Source organism: Scyliorhinus torazame, chromosome 3 (assembly GCF_047496885.1).
Source record: "Scyliorhinus torazame isolate Kashiwa2021f chromosome 3, sScyTor2.1, whole genome shotgun sequence".
Classification (NCBI taxonomy): domain Eukaryota; kingdom Metazoa; phylum Chordata; class Chondrichthyes; order Carcharhiniformes; family Scyliorhinidae; genus Scyliorhinus; species Scyliorhinus torazame.
The window spans coordinates 207,860,132-207,879,764 of record NC_092709.1 but is presented as its reverse complement, the minus strand read 5'-3'; the positions used below and the strand labels follow the sequence as shown (position 1 = coordinate 207,879,764).

The window sequence follows — 19,633 nt, the reverse complement described above, 5'->3', positions numbered from 1 at the left end:
AATGTTGCAGCTCAGAGGCCCTTCAGGTCAAAAACATGTGCAACAGTTCTTTTGGAGCTTGGTATTGGATCTAAGCAAATATTTTAAATCCTGAGGCTGTAATTTCAAAAGGCAAGATAAGGATATTTGAATACAAACTTTGTGCTATGCCTTTTTGGTTTAAAAACTGATGACTAAGAGGTGCACTCCTGTTTATTCTTACGGTCAGTTCTTGGCTTTAGGCATTTATAAAGGACAAAGTTTTAAGCTCAACCACACATTTTTATTAACAGAAAAAAAAAACTTTTTTATACAAGAGATTTAAACTAGTGCAATCTGCCACACCACACCAATGACATGTTAATAAAATCCTCCACAAAAAAACCACAAGCAAAACTCCATGTTTCTGCCCAAAACCTCACAAACCTCAATCAACCCCAATATCCCTCAGATCTGGCTGATACTTGCAACTCCCCACACAGTTGGTCCTTCCAGTAGGAACTGTAGGCTATGAATCAATGTGACTGTTCCTGATTCTCCTTTGTGACTGCAGTGCAAGTGCTGCCCTTTTTATGACAAAACATTATCAAATATATCCGAGCACATTCTGGAGACATCCTGTTTGGATGGTCAGCACCTTTTTTTTTAAGCATGGCTCTTGTCTTAGTCCCGGCAAACCGTTCATCATCATGTTGTTTCCACGGCCGAAACAATGGACCCCATTCGGGTGTAATGTCTTTCATTAAGTCCATTTCTCCATGGCTATTATTGATGCTTGGTTGCATAGTGGTTGTTGTCTGGTGCCATCCGCTCTAATGATTTCACATTTCTGCTGGCCATTGTTCTGTCTTTGAGATATCTTAGTTTCAGTATCGATATTTTGAAAATTCCATACAGTTGAAGTTGGGCCTGTTTGCAGTATTATGTCAATGAAGCTTTTGGGGTTTTATATTTAATAAAAGTCTAATTGGAGTAGATTCCGATCCTACATGACTTAGTGTCCTGAAATCATCAAAATGTCATGTTGGGCGAGACCTAAATTCTGCATTGTACAATTGTTGCTTACCCCCAAAACATCCAATGGAGGTGGTCCGAGCTCACAGTGAAGTTTGAAAAAAAAAAAAAAAAAAAAAATCATTTATTGCTTGTTTATACAGTCCAAATAAAGCACATCTCAGACTATGGACTTGGTATTTTTAAATCCTGGAGTAATACCTCTGAGAGTAGCACTAGAACTTTGTAGTAAATGCATATAAAATGTAACCAGATATGGTGTAAATTATTTTAATTAAAAGCAATGAATTATTTTCCCTCCGAACTATGACATTAATTTTTTAACTTGCAGGTTATGGAGATCATCATTTGATATTTTTTATGTAAAATTATATATTTTTTTTATATGTAGGGAATGGGCCTCATAAATAGTACTTTCCGTGAAGAACAAATACAAAAGCTTCGCAATGGAAACCTGGGAATAGGACACACTCGATATTCAACATCGGGTATTTCTGAATTGCAGAATTGTCAGCCGTTTATAGTGGAAACTCTTCATGGAAAGATTGCTGTAGCTCACAATGGAGAATTAGTTAATGCAAAAAAATTAAAAATGAAGGTACCGTATGGCATTCCTTTTTTTAAATGTATTTCATTACAAACATGTATCAAAAAAGGTTACAGCACATAAACGCCCTCGGAAACATTCTTCCCAACAGTCGACCATATAGTTTGTACAACTTTTTCCCCTTTTCCATCCCCCCCCCCCCAACCCCGCGGCGAACAGCTCCCAAACTCTGTCACAAACATCCCTCCCCTTTTCTCAAACCCCTCTGCTAAGCCCCTTAGCTCATACAACCTCCTGCAGTTGGAGAAGATAAAGTATCGGTCACCTAACCAGGTCGCCTGCCCTGGTGGTGATGTCAACCTCCACTAGTAAAATTCGGCGTCGGGCAATCCAAGACAAAGGCCACAACATTGGCCTGCCTCCTGTTTAATGAGCCCCGGCTTTTCCAAAATGCAAAATATCGCCATCAAAGGGTCGGGTCCACCTCCTCCCCCACTATCCTTGCTAGGACCGTGAACATTCCGCCCAGAATCTCCAATTTTTCGCACCCCAAAACATGTGCGTGTGATTCGTGGGCCCCACCCACACCTCTCACACTCATCTGCCATCCCCTGGAAGAATCCACTCATTCTTGCCCGAGTCGTGTGTATCCTGTGTACAACCTTAAATGCTCATCCTTGTGCACGACAAGGTCCTGTTTACCCTACGCAGTGACTCACTCCATACACCCCAGTTGATCTCCCCTTCCCATTTTTCTTTCATCTTCAAATGAAAGACAAAAGGCCACAACATTCTTTCATTGTGTGTGGGGGGTGTGTGTGGGGTGTGGGTCCCCCTTGACCACGATAATAAAAGGAAGACGGGGGGGGGGGGGGAATCCCTTCCCCCTGAGATCCACCACACCCATCCTTTCTATAAACCCACCCAACTCCTTTGCCGTTCGTACCCTACCCATCGACCTGGGGCTCAACCTATCCACTCTCTGCTCTAGGCCAAAATCTCCTCCCATAATCAACTGGTGCATGGCCAAGTCGGGGATCGTTGCCAGTAACCCCCTCATACAACCCACGTCGTCTGAAGTTGGTGCGTACACGTTTACCAACGTCAGCCAGCGTCCCTTCCAATACCCCACTCACAATCACATATCCCTCACTTCCTTCACACTCGCCAATCCCATTTTCAAAATTGTCAAACCCCGAGTGGAAAACCTGCCCGACCCACCCGTTCCTTAACCAAACCTGGTCTTTCACACGGAGGTGTGTCGCCTGCAGAAAGACCACCTCCGCTTTTCAAGCTCCAGAGGTGCACAAACACCCCTGATCTTTCAACTGGTCCATTAGGTCCCCGGATGTTCCACTTCACCAACCTGACCGGAGGCTTATGCCTTCATTCCCCTCTACCATCCATCATCTTCCCCACTAACTTCAACCCCGTTAAATCCGCCTCTGACCATGTCATCTCTCACCCCACCACATCACCGGTACAGAACCGCCTTGGCCTTGTTGAACCCTGCCCGCCTTTTCGCCAACTCTGCCCCAATGTCGTGATATATTCGGAACTTGTTCCCCTCCCATTCGCAGGTGCGCTTCTCCTGGTCCAATGCAAGAACATTCTCTTTCTCCACGAATCTGCAGTCTCACGATCACCACCCGTGGTGGCTCCCCAGCTCTAGGCTTCTGCCTCGGGATCCTGTGCGCGCTGTCCACTTAAGGGGCCTTATCTAGCGCCCGTTCCGCTACCAGCTCCACCAGCATCTTCGAGACATTCCTCGTGGTACTCACACCTTCCACTCCTTCAGTCAGGCCCACTATTCGCAGATTCTGCCTTATCGAGGTCTTCTGCTTCTCCACCTTTGCCTCCAATGCCACCACTCAAATCCCGTGATCCGAGCTCACTCGTTCGATCTCATTCTGCGACCTCTGCAGCTCCCAGCACTTCTCCACTCCCATCGAGCTCTTCAGTCCTTCGATGTCCTTCGAGTGATCCTCTTGCATCGCCTTCCTCTACTGGCGAAATTCCTCCTTTTTAATAAAAGGCATCAACTGCTCCATATGGGACTTTGCACCTTTCACCAGCTCTTCCCCCTCCGCCATCCTTACACTGGCTGCTGCGCCACAGGTTTCCTCCAACACTTTGGCCCGGTCTCTCTCCGTCTTCTGCCGGGTTTGGTACTCCTGGGGAAAACTACTCCTCTGACCTTCAACTACACCTTTTCGTTGAACTTGCACCCAGTATCGGGTAAAAAGTGCTCTTTCCAATGCCTTCAAGCAGGAGCTGCCCTGTGTGCGACCATTTGCCCAATGGCCGCCACCGGAAGTCGCAGTATGGCATTCCCACTAGTGTTAAGCTCAATGAGTTAATTACAGAAATGTTTGTGCTTTTAATCCTCGGTAAACAGTGCATCCTAACAGGACACGGGTTGGATAATTGAGGTTAGTTCAGTTAAACATGTTAATCAAATCTTGATGTGTTGGTCATAAATCCACTGTACATCTAAATTAATACTCTGTTGCCAAGCAAGACCTTAGCCAGTAACTCCTCTTCCTAAGCACAAAAAGACATCAAAAGGTCCTAAATGGAGAGAGCTTGATCTAAGCACTTCCTGTTGCAACCTACCAGTTGTTGCCTTTACTTGGAACCAACCATGATCTTTTGATGAAGTGTGAATTGGAGACAGCTACTGTTTTCCCCTTTGTCAAATACTTGTATGCATTTTGTCATTTAACCTGTAATAATTTTGAAGCTTGATACAGAATGATGAATTCAATTTGTTCGGTGAATTATAGTGTGACAACAATGTACTTTCAAGTTGGAAAAATATAACTTTTCCTATTTACATAGATACTACGACACGGAGTTGGCTTATCAACCAGCTCTGACAGTGAACTTATCATACAGCTTCTGGCTGTGACCCCACCAAAGGAGGAAGCTGATAAACCTGATTGGGTGGCCAGGTAAGGAAGCTCCTGAAACTTTCAGCTCCACTTTGGTACAGCAGCTCTAAGTATAACAGGCTCATTTGAGTAAGAAGTCTTACAACACCAGGTTAAAGCCCAACAGGTTTGTTTCGAATCACTAGCTTTTGGAGCACAGCTCCTTCATCAGGTGAGTAAAGAGGTGGGTTCCAGAAACATTTATATAGACAAAGTCAATGATGCAAGACGATACTTTGAATGCAAATCTTTGCAGGTAATTAAGTCCACAGGTCCAGATGGAGCAACTGGAGAGAGGGATAATCACAGGTTAAAGAGGTGTCAATTGTCTCAAGCCAGGACAGTTGGTAGGATTTCGCAAGCCCAGGCCAGATGATGGGGGTGAATGTAATGCGACATGAATCCGAGGTCCCCGTTGAGGCTGTACTCATTTGTGCGGAACTTGGCTATAAGTTTCTGCTTGGCGATCCTGCGTTGTCGCATGTGCCGCCTTGAAGAACGCTTACCCGAAGATCAGAGGCTGAATGCCCTTGACTGCTGAAGTGTTCCCCGACTTCGGTAGAAAGTACACTTTCTGAAGCTCCTCCAATTCCGTGAACTTACCTCCACAAACAGGTCCAGAAATATTCTATACCCCACCCTGAAACCTCGCACCCTATGCTGACGGGACAAACCTGTGGTTGTTAGAAATCAGCACCCATAGGAACATGCCTTCCATCCTACACTGCTGCCGACATTAATTCCACACCCTCATGGTTGGAACTGTCACTGGGCTCGTGGAGTACATGGCTGGTTAGAACAGAAGAGCCGGCAACAGTAGCTCCCTCCGACTGGTTCCTTTACACAAAATTTCCACCATCCGTCCCCACACCATCCTTCTATAAGACATAGGAGTGGAAGTAAGGCCATTCGGCCCATCGAGTCCACTCCACCATTCAATCATGGCTGATTTCAACTCTGGGCTAAATCGCTGGCTTTGAATGCAGACCAAGGCAGGCCAGCAGCACGGTTCAATTCCCGTAACAGCCTCCCCGAACAGGCGCCGGAATGTGGCGACTAGGGGCTTTTCACAGTAACTTCATTGAAGCCTACTTGTGACAATAAGCGATTTCATTTCATTTCTATCTCCATAGCCCTTTATTCCTCGATCAAAAATTTATCAACTAAAATAATATCAAAGGGCTTGTCCAGGATTTGAAGCCGGGACCTCTCTCATTTTCCTGCAGCACAAACCCCGAAGCGAGAATCTTACCCCCTAGACCAACGAGCCAGTCCTACACCACCCACTTCTCAACCATAGCTATGTTGGCCTCCCAATACAAATTCTGCAGATGCGGCAGAGCCAGCCCCCCCCCCCCCCCCCCCCCCGTTCCTGTTCCACAAACCCCAGTGTCCTCCTTCATTTCCCTCCACCAGCTTCGCCAGATTCAACTCGTGCATCTGGGCCCAGCTCTGTGCCACGTGCACCTCAAGATGACAAAAGCTTGCCCATACCAACCAAGAAGTCAACCTCCTTAAACGTCCCCTTGTCCACCCATCCTCGGGCATTCACCTACCTCCCATGTGTTGAGTTTCTACCCTGAAAAAAGACTGAATCCCCCCCCCCCCTCCATAATCCTATTGAAACTTCAATCGGGTTTGCAATATACAACTGGAGGTCATCCTGTAAAGAGACTGTGTCTGCTCCGCCAACGCCAACAATGGTTTAATCGCGAGGGAAGAGAGCAAAAGGGGAGCAGGTACCTCATCCTTGACCCCGGTGCAACCCAAAATATTGCGAAATAACACTCTTGGTTCGCGCAATCTCTCTTTGGGAGCCCTATACAACAACCTCACCCAGTCAACCAACCCCTGTCCAAACCCAAACTGCCCAGCACTTCTAATAATGTGCCCACTCCACACGGTCAAATGCGTTCTCCGCATCCAAAGACACAACCAGCTCCACCTCCTGGCCCTTCAAGGGCCCCATTGTCACATTCAATAGCCTCTGAAAATTGGCCGATTGCTGCCGCGCTTTCACAAACTCTGTCTGGTCTTCTCCCTTTCACCCCCGGCACTCTACCCGCACCGCCAGCTCCTTCCTTCACCTGTATCGAACGGTACGATCCACTGTTCCAAGTCTTTGTCTCCAGTCCATCCATAAACGGTCTCATGCCTCTATTCCCCGCCAGAGGCTCTGAACAGTACGATTTCCAATTTTAAAAAGCCTCAAACACCCCATTTACCTCCCCTGGTTCCGTTACCAGTTTACCCCTGCCGTTTCTCATCCACTCAATCTCTCTCCCTGCCTCAGCTGATGCGCAAGCATCTGCTCGCCTTCTCCCCATTCTCGTACACTGCCCCTCTGGCTTTGCGCAGTTGTCCCACCACCTCCCTTGTCAACACTTGCCCAAACACCGCCTCCTTTTTAAGTAAATTTAAAGTACCCAATTCATTTTGTTTTCCAATTAAGTGACAATTTAGCCTGGACAATGGGCCAGGATCGACCCCGGGTCTTTGGTGCCGTGAGGCAGCGGTGCTAACCCCTGTGCCACCAACTTCTGCCTCTCCTTCAGCGCCTTCGCAAGCATTGCCAAGTATCTCCGGCCCACCACCAGAATGGCCACTGCCTCTCTGCCAGTTTCACTCTCCCCTTATGCGTCCTAATGAAAATAAACTCCCCTCTAACCACTGCCTTCAACGCCTCCCACAACATAGCTGCAAAGACCTTTCCCCGTCTTACTATGCGCCACATAGTTTTGGTTAGCCACGCCTATCGGCCAATAACTCCACATCGAACCGCCACTATGGCCTCTAGGAGCTCGCAAGTCCACCCAGTGTGGTGCGTGGTTAGAAGCCGCTATCATCAAATACTCTGTCCCAACCACCCCTGCCATCAGTGCTTTGTCCAGGACAAAGAAAATCAATCCAGCAGTACCCCCTGTGGACATGCAAAAAGAATGGAAATTCCTTCACCCTCAGTCTTTCAAACCACCAGTGGAAACCCACCGCAAGGAATATCCTCTTATTAACGAGCACTGTCACCCCACCTCCCCTTCATCTTGATATCCAGCTCCAAATGAAACACACATCCCTTCCTCGGGCTCTTCTTCAAGTGAGTCTCTTGCAAAAACACAATGTCCACCTTCAAAGTCCTCATGCGAGAACACACGCGACCTCTTAACTGGCCCATTTAACCCCCGAACATTCCATGAAATCAGGGGGCAGCCCGAAACCGTGCTGGGTACAACACCCCAAACTTTTCATTGAACAGGACTGTTTTGACACAGTTGAACCCAGCCAGGCTCTTAGCGAGCTCCGCACCCAGATCCTGGTAGACCCGAACCACCTTCCCTTCCCAGGTGCACTTCCTCATCCCCTTCACTCTCTCCAGATATCTGTGCAGTCATACCACCATTGTTCTCTGCTGCTCCCCTGCCTTCGGCTTCCTCCTCAGCAACTTGTGCCTCCAACCTTTGCTTCAATCTCTTGATGGCTGCCTGAATTTGGTCTGCCATCTTAGCCAGGTCCTCCTGAGGCCTACTGCATTACTGGCGGAACTTGTCCGTCAATACCTCCACCAAGTGTTCCGTGGACCACTGAGCGGACAACAACGCCATAAAGCTCTCCGCCATCTTTCCTTCTGTTGCAGTTCATGAAAGCTCCTGGTCTGACTGCCCCTTTACAATTGCACTCCTTGTTTGATAGGGCCAACCAAAGGAGAATCCTTAGCTCTGTCTGTTCCTATACTTTGTACCAGCAAACACCCGTAAACCGGTAACAAGGACAAAACCATTCCACCTCCAGTAATGGCCATCAAATGTGTGACCACTCATTCCATGGCCACCACTGGAAGTCGCCATCTCGCTCCATTTAAATAATATTCTGCTTTCTACTCTTGCTGCCTAATGGACAATTCTACATTTTGGCATCCTTTCTGCCAAATATATGTCTACTCACAGGTCTATGTCCCATTACAGGCTCAATGTCCTCTTCACAAGGGCGGCACAGTAGTACTGCTGCTTCACAGCGCCGATGACCCAGGCTCGGTCCCAGCCCCGGGTCACTGTCCATGTGGGGTTTGCAATTCTCCCCGTGTCTGCATGGGTCTCAACCCCCGCAACCCAAAGATGTGCAGGGTAGGTGCATTGGCCATGCTAAATTGCCCCTTTTTTATTTATTAAAAAAAAAAGTCCTCTTCACAACTTGACTCCTCCCTATCTTTTGTTATGAGCAAATTTAGCAACCATACGTTCAATTCCTTCATCAAAGTCATTGATATAAATTGCAAATAGTTGAGGCCCCAACACTGATCCATCTGGCATTTCACTCATCACATTTAACAACCCAAAAATGACCCATTTATGCCCACTCCGTTCCCTGTTAGCTCACCACTTCTGTATCTTGCCGCTCCTCTTTGCGTGGCAATATTTGTGCCACCTTGTCACATGCGCCTTCTGGGGGGAAAAAAATGTTAAATATTTTTATTCAAATTTTTACATTTTCAACAAAACCCCAAGCCCCCTTACAGAAAAAAGAAAAACAAAGAGTGCATAAATAAGCATCTTACAACTGCATAAACACAGTAGTAAACACAAAGTACGCCCCCCCCCCCCCCCCCCCCCCCCGGGTTGCTGCTGCTGACCACCTCCTAACGTTCCGCTAGAAAGTTTAGGAACGGTTGCCACCACCTGAAGAACCCTTGCACAGACCCTCTCAAGGCAAATTTTACCCTCTCCAATTTAATGAATCCTGCCATGTCGCTGATCCAGACTTCCACGCTTGGGGGCCTCGCATCTTTCCACTGCAGCAGAATCCTCCGCCTGGCTACCAGGGACGCAAAGGCCAGAATACCTTTCGCCTCCTGCACTCCCGGCTCGTCCGATACCCCAAATAGTACTAACCCCCAGCTCGGCTTAACCCGGGTGTTCACCACCTTAGACACCGTCCTCGCAACGCCCCTCCAGAACCCATCCAGCACAGGGCACGCCCAGAACATATGGGCGTGATTTGCTGGGCTCCCCGAGCACCTCACACACCTGTCTTCCACCCCAAAGAAATGAAGGCATTTCCGGGGGGAAGCCCGAATTTTTCCTCCAGCACCCCAAGGCTCGCAAACGTCCCATCTAAAAACAGGTCCCCCCATCCTTCTAATTCCTGCCCTGTGCCAGCTCAGGAACCCTCCATTCTCCCCGGGACGAACCGATGGTTCTCGGATCGGGTACCAAACCGAAGCCTCTACCTCACCCCTGTGGCGTATCCACTGCCCCCAAATTTTCAGTCGCCGCCACCACCGGACTCGTGGTGTACCTAGTCGGCGTGAGCAGCAGCGGTGCTGTCACCACGCTCTCAGACTCGTGCCCACACAGGACTCCATCTCCAGCCTCTTCCACGCCTCCCCCTCCATTACCCACTTGCGTATCATCGCCACATTGGCAGCCCAGTAATACCCACACAGATTAGGTAACGCTAACCCTCCTCTGTCCCTACTCCGTTCCAGAAACACCCTTCTCACCCTCGGGTTTTTTTTCGTCCATACAAATCCCATGATGCTCCTGCTGACCCGCTTAAATAAGGCCTTGGGGATCAGGATGGGGAGGCACTGGAATACAAAAAGGAACCTCTGGAGCACCGTCATTTTCACCGACTGCACCCTACTCGCCAGGGAGAGTGGCAGCATATCCCACCTTTTAAACTCCTGCTCCACCAGTCACGTCAAGTTGAGCTTGTGTAGGGCCCCCCAGCTCCTGGCCACCTGGATCCCCAGGTACCGAAAACTCCTTTCCGCCCTCTTCAATGGAAGCTCTTCTATCCCCCTTTCCTGGTCCCCTGGGTGTACCACGAAGAGCTCATTCTTCCCCACGTTGAGCTTGTACCTGGAAAAATCCCCAAACTCCCTGAAGATCCGCATCACCTCCGCCCCCAAACTGGGTCCGCCACATACAGTAACAGGTCATGGGTATACAACGATACCTGGTGCCCCCCCCCCCCCCCCCCCCCCCCCCCCCCCGCAGTTCCTGGACTCCCTTAAAGCCATAACCAAAGGCACAATTGCCAATGCAAATAGCATGGGGGATAGGGGGCACCCCTGCCTCGTCCCCCAGTACAGCCAAAAGTATTACGATCTCCTCCGATTCGTGGCCACACTCGCCACCGGGGCTTCGTAAAGTAACATAACCCAACTAATGAACCCCTCCCTGAACCCAAACCTCCTCAACACTTCCTAAAGGTACCCCCACTCCACCCTATCGAAGGCCTTCTCCGCATCCATCGCCGCCACTATCTCCACTTCCCCCTCCACTGCAGGCATCATGATTACGTTAAGGAGCCTCCGCACATTGGTATTCAGCTGTCTTCCCTTCACAAAACCCGTCTGGTCCTCATGAATCACCCCCGGGACACAGTCCTCAATTCTGGTAGCCAACACCTTCGCTAACAGCTTCGCGTCCACGTTGAGGAGTGAGATTGGCCTATATGCCCCACACTGTAAAGGGTCCTTGACCCGCTTCAAGATCAGCGCCCTGGACATCGTTGGGGGTAGAATTCCACCGGGAACCCATCTGGCCCTGGTGCCTTCCCCACCTGCATACTCCCCAGCCCCTTCGTCAGCTCCTCCAGCCCTACCGGTGCCCCAAGCCCAGCCACCTTCTCCTCCTCCACACTCGGGCACCTCAGCCGATCCAAAAATCGAAGCATCCCTCCCTCCTCCGTCGAGGGCTCAGACCTATACAGCCTCTCATAAAAGTCTCTAAATAAACCATTTATTCTCACCGCACTCCGCACCGTGTACCCCCCTTTATCCCTAACTCCCCCAATCTCCCGCGCTGCCTCCCGCTTCCGAAGCAGGTGTGCCAACATCCGGCTAGCCTTCTCCCCGTACTCATACACCGCCCCTTGCGCTTTCCTCCACTGCACCTCTGCCTCCTTGGTGGTCAACAGGTCGAACTCGGCCTGGAGGCTTCGTCGCTCCTTGAGTAGTCCCTCCTCTGGGACCTCTGCAGACCTCCTATTCACCCTTAAAATCTCCCCCACCAATCTCTCCCTCTCTCTCCTCTCCTTCCTCTCCTTGTGGGCCCTAGTGGAGACGGCTCTCCTCTAATCACCGCCTTCAGCGCCTCCCAGACCAACCCCACCTGCACCTCCCCATTATCGTTAGCCTCTAGATAGCTTTCAATGCACCCCCGGATCCGCCCACTCACCACCTCATCCGCCAGCAATCCCACATCCAGGCGCCACAGCGGGCGCTGGTCCCTCTCCTCCCCTAGCTCCAGCTCCACCCAATGCGGGGCATGGTCTGAGATGGCTATGGCCGAATACTCCGTGTCCTCCGCCCTTCGGTTTAGTGCCCTGCTCATAATGAAGAAGTCTATCCGGGAGTAGGCTTTATGGACGTGGGGGGAAAAAAAGAAAATTCCCTGGCCCCCGGCCTGACAAACCTCCCATGGGTCCACTCATCCCATCTGGTCCATAAACTCCCTCAGCACCTTTGTCCTGGACCTGGAACGGTCCAATGCCGGATCCAGTACCGTGTTAAAGTCGTCGTCCCGTTCCCCCCCCCCCATTATCAAGCTCCCTGCCTCCAGGTCCGGAATCCAGCCCAACATGCGCTGCATAAATCCAGCATCGTCCCAATTCGGGGCATATACATTCACTAATACCACCCACACCCCCTGCAGCTTCCACTCACCGTCACATGCACCAATTATTCTCTCCGCACCGTGCACCTCCCTTTATCCCTACTCCCCCAATCTCCTTCTCTGCCTCCCGCTTCCCATTGTCTGCCACGATATTGAGCCCCTCAAACGACACCTGCTTCCCCACCAAAATCGCCACCCCTTGATTCTTTGCATCCAACCCAGAGTGGAAAACCTGCCCTACACACCCCATTCTCAGCCTAACCTGGTCTGCCACCCTCAAATGCGTCTCCTGGAGCATAACCACATCTGCATTCAGTCCCTTCAAGTGCACGAACACACTGGCCCTCTTGACCGGCCTGTTCAGGCCTCTCACATTCCAAGTTATCAGGGGGCTTCCCGCGACGCCCCCCCTGCTGATTAGCCATCCCCTTTTCTAGGCCAGCCATGTGCCCGCGCCTCCCGCACTCTCCATTCCCCCCAGCGGCAGACCCCCGCCCCGACTCTCTCCGAGCTCCAGCTCCTCTTTGGCCAGTGCAGCAGCAACCCCGTTCCCCCCAGGTAGGTCCCCCCGCTAGCTGCGTTGCTCCCCCCATAGCACTCCCGTAAGTCTGCTGACCCCGGCCACTCCGCCACTCCATCGACCCCCCCCCCCCCAGTGTGGTAGTCTCTCCCGTTTCCCCCCTCCTGTGGGCAGGATGGTAGCACAAGTGGATAGCACTGTGGCTTCACAGCGCCAGGGTCCCAGGTTCGATTCCCCGCTGGGTCACTGTCTGTGTGGAGTCTGCACGTTCTCCCCGTGTCTGCGTGGGTTTCCTCCGGGTGCTCCGGTTTCCTCCCACAGTCCAAAGATGTGCAGGTTAGGTGGATTGGCCATGATAAATTGCCCTTAGTGAACAGAAAGGTTAGGAAGGGTTATTGGGTTATGGGGATAGGGGGGAAGTGAGGGCTTAAGTGGGTCGGTGCAGACTCGATGGGCTGAATGGCCTCCTTCTGCACTGTATGTTGTATGTATGTATGTCCATCAGCGGGCGCTCCTCTCCAACACCTCCCTTCCTTCCCTAGCACGGGATAAAACCCGTACTTTCCATCAAACCGGGCCCACCCTCTCTGGCGGGCGCAGCTCCCTTTTTTGCGGCCTAATCCCAGGCGCCCCCGCCCCCCAAACGGGGCCCCGACTTTCCAACCACCGACGCCCACACTCTCTCTCAACCCCCACTTCGAACCATTTCGCCCTACCCCACTCAGCACCCAAGGAAACAGTACAAAACAGAACATCCCACAAAACACAGTAACCACAGTAGCCCCCCCCGCGACATCCCCTCACAACCGACCCTCAGTCCGTGTCCAACCTTTCGGCCTGGATAAAAGTCCACGCCTCCTCCAGCGTCTCAAAAGTAATGGTGCCGGTCCTTAAACGTGACCCACAATCGCACCGGCTGCAGCATCCCAAATTTCACCCCCTTCCGATGCAGAACCGCCTTAGCCCGATTGTACCCGGCCCTCTTCTTGGCCACCTCCGCGCTCCAATCCAACCCGGAAAGGCACCCGCGCCCAACAACGTGTTCAGCATCGTGACCACGTATGCTCCAGCATCTGACCCCTCCGGGAGACCCAGAATCCGCAGGTTCTTCCTCCTCGACCGATTCTCCATGTCCTCTAACTTTTCCTGTCATTTTTATGCTGCGCCTCTACCTTCACCGCCAGGCCCAATATCTCGTCCTCATTCCCTGAGGCCTTCTGCCGCACGTCCCGGATCGCCGCTCCTTGGGCCTTCTGGGTCTCATCCAACTTGTCGATCGAAGCTTTCATTGGCTCCAACAGCTCTGCTTTCAATTCCGTGAAGCAGCGCTTGAGAAACCCCTGCTGCTCTTGCGACCACTGAGCCCACGCTGCCTGGCCTCCACCCCCCACCATCTTGGTTTTAAGTATACCGCTCTACTCAATCAAATAAATCGCTACAAAAGACTGTGCTTCTTTCCATGTCTGTGTCAAAGCCTGTCATCTGTAGATTCATGTCTTCAGCTGGTCGCATGAGGTCTGCCATCGCCTTTGATGTAAATTTAGCCGTAGCCACTTCCTTCTCTTCTTTACATTACTTGATTTCATCAGTTCCACTCGTTCTTCTTTGGAGAGTTCCACTTGATGAGACTGAAGCAACTCCTCCACATCCTCTGTGGCCAGGCCTTTGGACCCCTCCTCTTAAACTTGTTTTGCATGTTTGTTACTTCAGTCTAAATTGGGGAACCCTGTGAAAGCATTCACTGCCTTGGGCCAAACCTTTTTCTAGCAGGCCTTGATGGTTAATTCTTTAAACACATCTGTATCTTTTCATTATCCTTATTAATATATTGATGCTGAATTCCTTCCAGCAAACAGTGTGGTTTAAGGAATTATTTCCACAATGCTGAGAATGTGGCTGAAATTTCTCTGCGTGTGGTAAAATTTGAATGTTGCATTGACCCCAGGACCAGTGGCTGGATGAGTGAGGTTGGATTTGAGGGTAAAAACAAAATTTCAGGGTCTGGTTGGCTATCTTCATGATGAAGTGAATGTTCAGCAACATTATCAAGTATAAGTCGGACTATGAAAGACCAATCCTTTTTCCTCATTAAGTCTGGACCACCTGTGGAAAGCAAATTTCAAACCAGTCTTTTAAAAAAAATTTAGCGTACCCAATTCATTGTTTCCAATAAAGGGGGAATCCCAGAGCCGGGATCGAACCTGGGACCTCCGTGCTAACCACTGTGCTGCCTTTTCAAATCCGTCTGAAGCTGGGCACTGCTGTTCGTTTCCAAAAAACAACTGATCGATGAAATTTATTTTTTTACCTTTTTTTTTTTTTTTGAAGGCTCAAGGATTTTCTGACCTATTTGACATATAAACCAACATTGGTTTACACTTCAAACCAGCCACATGGCACATAGTAGTAATAATCTTTATTAGTGTCACAGTAGGATTACATTAATACTGCAATGAAGTTACTGTGAAAATCCCCTAGTCGCCACATTCCGGCGCGTGTTCGGGTACACTGAGGGAGAATTCAAAATGTCCAATTCACCTACCAAGCACTTCTTTCAGGCCGAAACCGGAGCACCCGGAGTCTGTCCTTCGTAGTTTTAAAACGAGGTGTTGTCCTTTCTACTTTGAATATATAAGTACGATTTGGCGTTTTCCTCCAGAGCAGTTCAGTTTTGGTCAATATTGAAGACCTGTTCTGGCTGGTACCCTCGCTCAGTGCGACTCTGCAGGGCCTGGGAAACTGCTTTGCTGCATGGTCAGCTGATAGAGCCTTCCCCACCCCAACTTCACATGAATATCAAAATACATTTCAAAGCAATGAAACCATCTTACATTGGCTGAGAATTCTGTGGAATCTGGGTCCTCGGCAGTGAGGCAGCAGTGCTAACCACTGTGCCACCGCACCAACACTACCATCTGGGTAGCACGATGGCGCAGTGGGTTAGCCCTGCTGCCTCACGGCGCCGAGGTCCCAGGTTCGATCCCGGCTCTGGGTCGCTGTCCGTGTAGAGTTTGCACGTTCTCCCTGTGTTTGCGTGGGTTTCGCCCCCACAACCCAAAGATGTGCAGGATAGGTGGATTGGCCACGCTAAATTGCCCCTTAATTGGAAAAAATGATTGTGTACTCTTTAAAAAAAAATTTTTTTAATTGCAAACACAACATATATTCAAGTGCCTTTTTTCTAATAATTGGGCAATTAACTGGGATTTTTGTTTTGATGCTGATCCTCTTCGCACAATTAGTAAATACTCCCATTTTTTCCAAGTGTGGATCTTTCATACTTTATGAAAGTTAATTTGGCAGTATGACTACCAGAAATACGGGCGACATGGTGCACAGTGGTTAGCACTGCTGCCTCACTGTGCCGAGGACCCACGTTTGATCCCAGCCCCGGGTCACTGTCCATGTGGAGTTTGCACATTCTCCCTGTGTCTGCGTGGGTTTCACCCCAACAACCCAAAGATGTGCAGGATAGGTGGATTGGCCACTCTAAATTGTTCCTTAATTGGGAAAAAAATAATTGGATACTTGTAATTTTTTTTTTTAAATGACTACCAGACATATTTCCCATGTGCGATATCCTCTCCTTTTTCCATGCTAATTTACGCTTGGGGGGGTGGGGTGGCTGAACACTCTGGTTTCCAGTCCGTTAATCGGATGCAGATGGGTGCAAGTGACTGATTTTTGCATCTCCCGCCAGCACGGGGCATGTAACTCATTGCTGCAGTTGGTAGGGGACCGGAGCGACTGCCGTCATTGACACGGGACCAGAACGTTGGAATGGACGCCAATCCCATTTCTTGGCCAACACTACACTCTGCCGGATCGGGAAGCCCGCAATCGACAACTGACTATGGAGAATCCAACGCATTTCCTCTAATTCTCGTCTAGTCTTTTTTTCTCTGAAAAACACAGAAAAGGGAACATTGGACCCACAATCAGCGAAATGGTGTACATAATATTTTGTGTGGATAAACAATTTGGAATTTGCTAAGATGTGAATGGGGGAGCTTTGCTTCAAAACTTGCTAGTCACACTTACCAACCGAAGAATGAAGCATTAAATAGTGTAATTTTTTAATTGAAAGATTTTAGTAAAAATGTATCTAGGGTTATATACAGACAGATTGTGGATCAATCATTTGTATTAATGATTATGGGGATGGTGCAGTGGTTAGCACTGCTGCCTCACAGCGGTGAGGACCCGGGTTTGATCCCGGCATTGTGCAGTTGGCACATTCTCCCCGTGTCTGAATGGGTCTCACACCGAAAATCCAAAGATGTGCAGGATAGGTGGATTGGCCAACCTAAATTTCTCTAAATTGGAATTTTAAAAAAAAAGTATTAATGATTTCACTGCTGCCTCACAGTGCTAGGGACCTGGGTTCAATTCCGGCGCCTTGGGTGACTGTGGAGTTTGCACTTGATTCCCGTGTCTGCGTGGGTTTCCTCCCACAGTTCAGAGATGTTCAGGTTACAGGGATAGGGCGGGGAATGGGCCTAGGTAAGGTGCTCTTTCGAAGAGACTGTGCAGACTCATTGGGCTGAATTACCTCCTGCACTGTAGGAATTCAGCTGCATCAAGAATGGTCCTCTGTTATCAACCGCTAAGCACAATGAATGAGACCAGTTCCGCTATGCAACTCTAAGCCCCTTATGACACAATTAGCACTTGAAATCTTCCACCGGGAAGGAGATACATAAGTCTGAGAACACTCGCAAACAGACTCAAAAACGGCTTCTTCCCCGCTGTTAGCAGACTCCTAAACGACCCTCTTTATTAAGTGGACTATAAGCCTCTTCTGGATTGGTGCTTCAGATATCCCTGGAGTTGCCACATTCAACATGGAGCTGATATTAGATGGCATTGATAGATTTTATCTGAATACATACAAAGAGAGATATGATGGAGTACTTCCAAGCATTGGCTTGCACTAATGAGTGAATCATGTACTGAATAATAATTCATGGAAAGTATTGAATGTAATGTGAGAGGAATTTGAATGAGAGGAAATGATTATAAAATGACACCGGTACATCAAACCTTTAACGAATGAAATGTGGCAATGATTTGGATTGGATTTGTTTATTGTCACATGTACCAAGGTACAGTGAAAAGTATTTTTCTGCAAGCAGCTCAACAGACCATTAAGTACATGAAAAGAACCAGCTCCGTAAGAGGGCGGCAGAGAGAGAAATAGGGGAAGTCAAAGATGGTGGGGGAGCTATGGTCCAGAGTGCAACGGAAATAAATAAGGTATTTAAGGCCTTCTACGAAGAGCTGTACAGATCCCAGCCCCCAGGGGGAGAAGAGGGGCTGGGAAGATTCCTGGACCAACTGTGGTTCCCGAGGGTGGAGGACCAAGAGGTGGCTGGTTTGGGGGCACCAATCGGGTTGGAGGAGCTGAGTAAGGGTTTGGGGAGCATGCAGGCGGGGAAGGCCCCGGGGCCGGACGGGTTCCTGGTGGAGTTCTATAGAAAGTATGCGGACCTGTTGGCCCCGTTACTAGTGAGGACCTTTAACAATGTCGGAGGCTACAATTTCCCTGATCCTGAAGCGAGACAAGGACCCACTGCAATGTGGATCGTACAGGCCGATTTCGCTCCTAAATGTGGACGCTAAGCTATTGGCAAAAGTGCTGGGTGATACATGAGGACCAGACGGGATTTGTAAAGGGCAGGCAATTAAATACGAATGTGCGGCGGCTCTTAAATGTGATAATGATGCCATCGGAGGAGGGAGAGGCGGAGATAGTGGCAGCCATGGACGCGGAAACGGCCTTTGACCGAGTTGAGTGGGAGTACCTCTGGGAGGTGTTGCGTAGGTTTGGGTTCGGGGGAGGGTTTATTAGCTGGGTTAAGCTCCTTTACAGCGCCCCAGTGGCGAGTGTGGTGACGAACCGGCGGAGGTCGGAGTACTTTCGGCTGTACCGAGGAACGAGGCAGGGGTGCCCTTTGTTCCCCCTGTTGTTTGCATTGGCGATCAAACCCTTGGCCATATCACTGAGGGAGTCTAATAAATGGAGGGGGGTGGTCCGCGGGAGGGGAAGAGCATCGGGTGTCGCTATACGCGGACGACCTGCTGCTGTATGTGGCGGACCCAATGGAGGGGATGGTGGAGGTCATGCAGACTTTGAGGGAGTTTGGGGAGTTCTCGGGCTATAAGCTCAATGTAGGGAAGAGCGAGCTTTTTGTACTACAGGCTGGGGACCAAGCAAGAGGGAGAGGGGACCTACCGCTGTGGAGGGCGAAGGGGAGTTTTCGGTATCTAGGGATCCAGATAGCCAGGAGCTGGGGGGCCCCACACAAACTGAATCTGATGAGGTTGGTGGACCAAATGGAGGTGGACTTCAAAAGATGGGACATGTTGTTGCTCTCGTTGGCGGCTAGAGTGCAGTCGGTAAAAATGGTGGTCCTTCTGAGGTTTTTGTTTGTGTTCCAGTGCCTCCCCATCGTGATCACCAAAGGCTTTTTCAAGAGAGTAGGTAGGAGTATTATGGGGTTTGTGTGGGCGAACAAAATCCCGAGGGTAAGGAGAGGGTACTTGGAGCGCAGTAGGGACTGAGGAGGGCTGGCGCTGCCAAACCTAGGGAGCTACTGGGCTGCAAACGTGGCGATGATCCGTAAGTGGGTTATGGAGGGGGAGGGGGCGTCCTGCAAAGGAATGAGCTTGGGGGCGCTGGTGACGGCGCCGTTGCCGCTCTCGCCATCAAAGTACACCACAAGCCCGGTGGTGGCGGCAACGTTAAGGATCTGGGGCCAGTGGAGACGGCATAGGGGTGCAGTAGGAGCCTCGGTGTGGTCCCCGATGAGGGGTAACCACCGGTTTGTCCCGGGGAAGATGGCCGGGGGGTTCCAGGGCTGGCACCGGGCGGGGATTAGAAGAATGGGGGACCTGTTCATCGACGGGACATTTGCGAGCCATGGGGCACTGGAGGAGAATTTTGAGCTACCACGGGAAATGCATTCAGATATATGCAGGCGAGGGCTTTTGTGAGGCGACAGGTCAGGGAATCCCTGCTGCT

At 50.1% G+C, this 19,633-nt stretch overlaps 1 protein-coding gene across 4 annotated transcripts in view; it reads left to right on the top strand.

Moving 5' to 3' along the window:
• ppat (phosphoribosyl pyrophosphate amidotransferase) overlaps positions 1-19,633 on the top strand; it is a 104,871-nt gene that overhangs the window by 42,451 nt on the left and 42,787 nt on the right. For all 4 annotated transcript variants that reach the window (XM_072496825.1, XM_072496822.1, XM_072496824.1 and 1 more), the window contains 2 exons: positions 1,385-1,591; positions 4,382-4,494. In XM_072496825.1, coding sequence (XP_072352926.1) covers positions 1,385-1,591; positions 4,382-4,494 — 320 coding nt within the window. The remainder of the gene's footprint in view (positions 1-1,384; positions 1,592-4,381; positions 4,495-19,633) is intronic.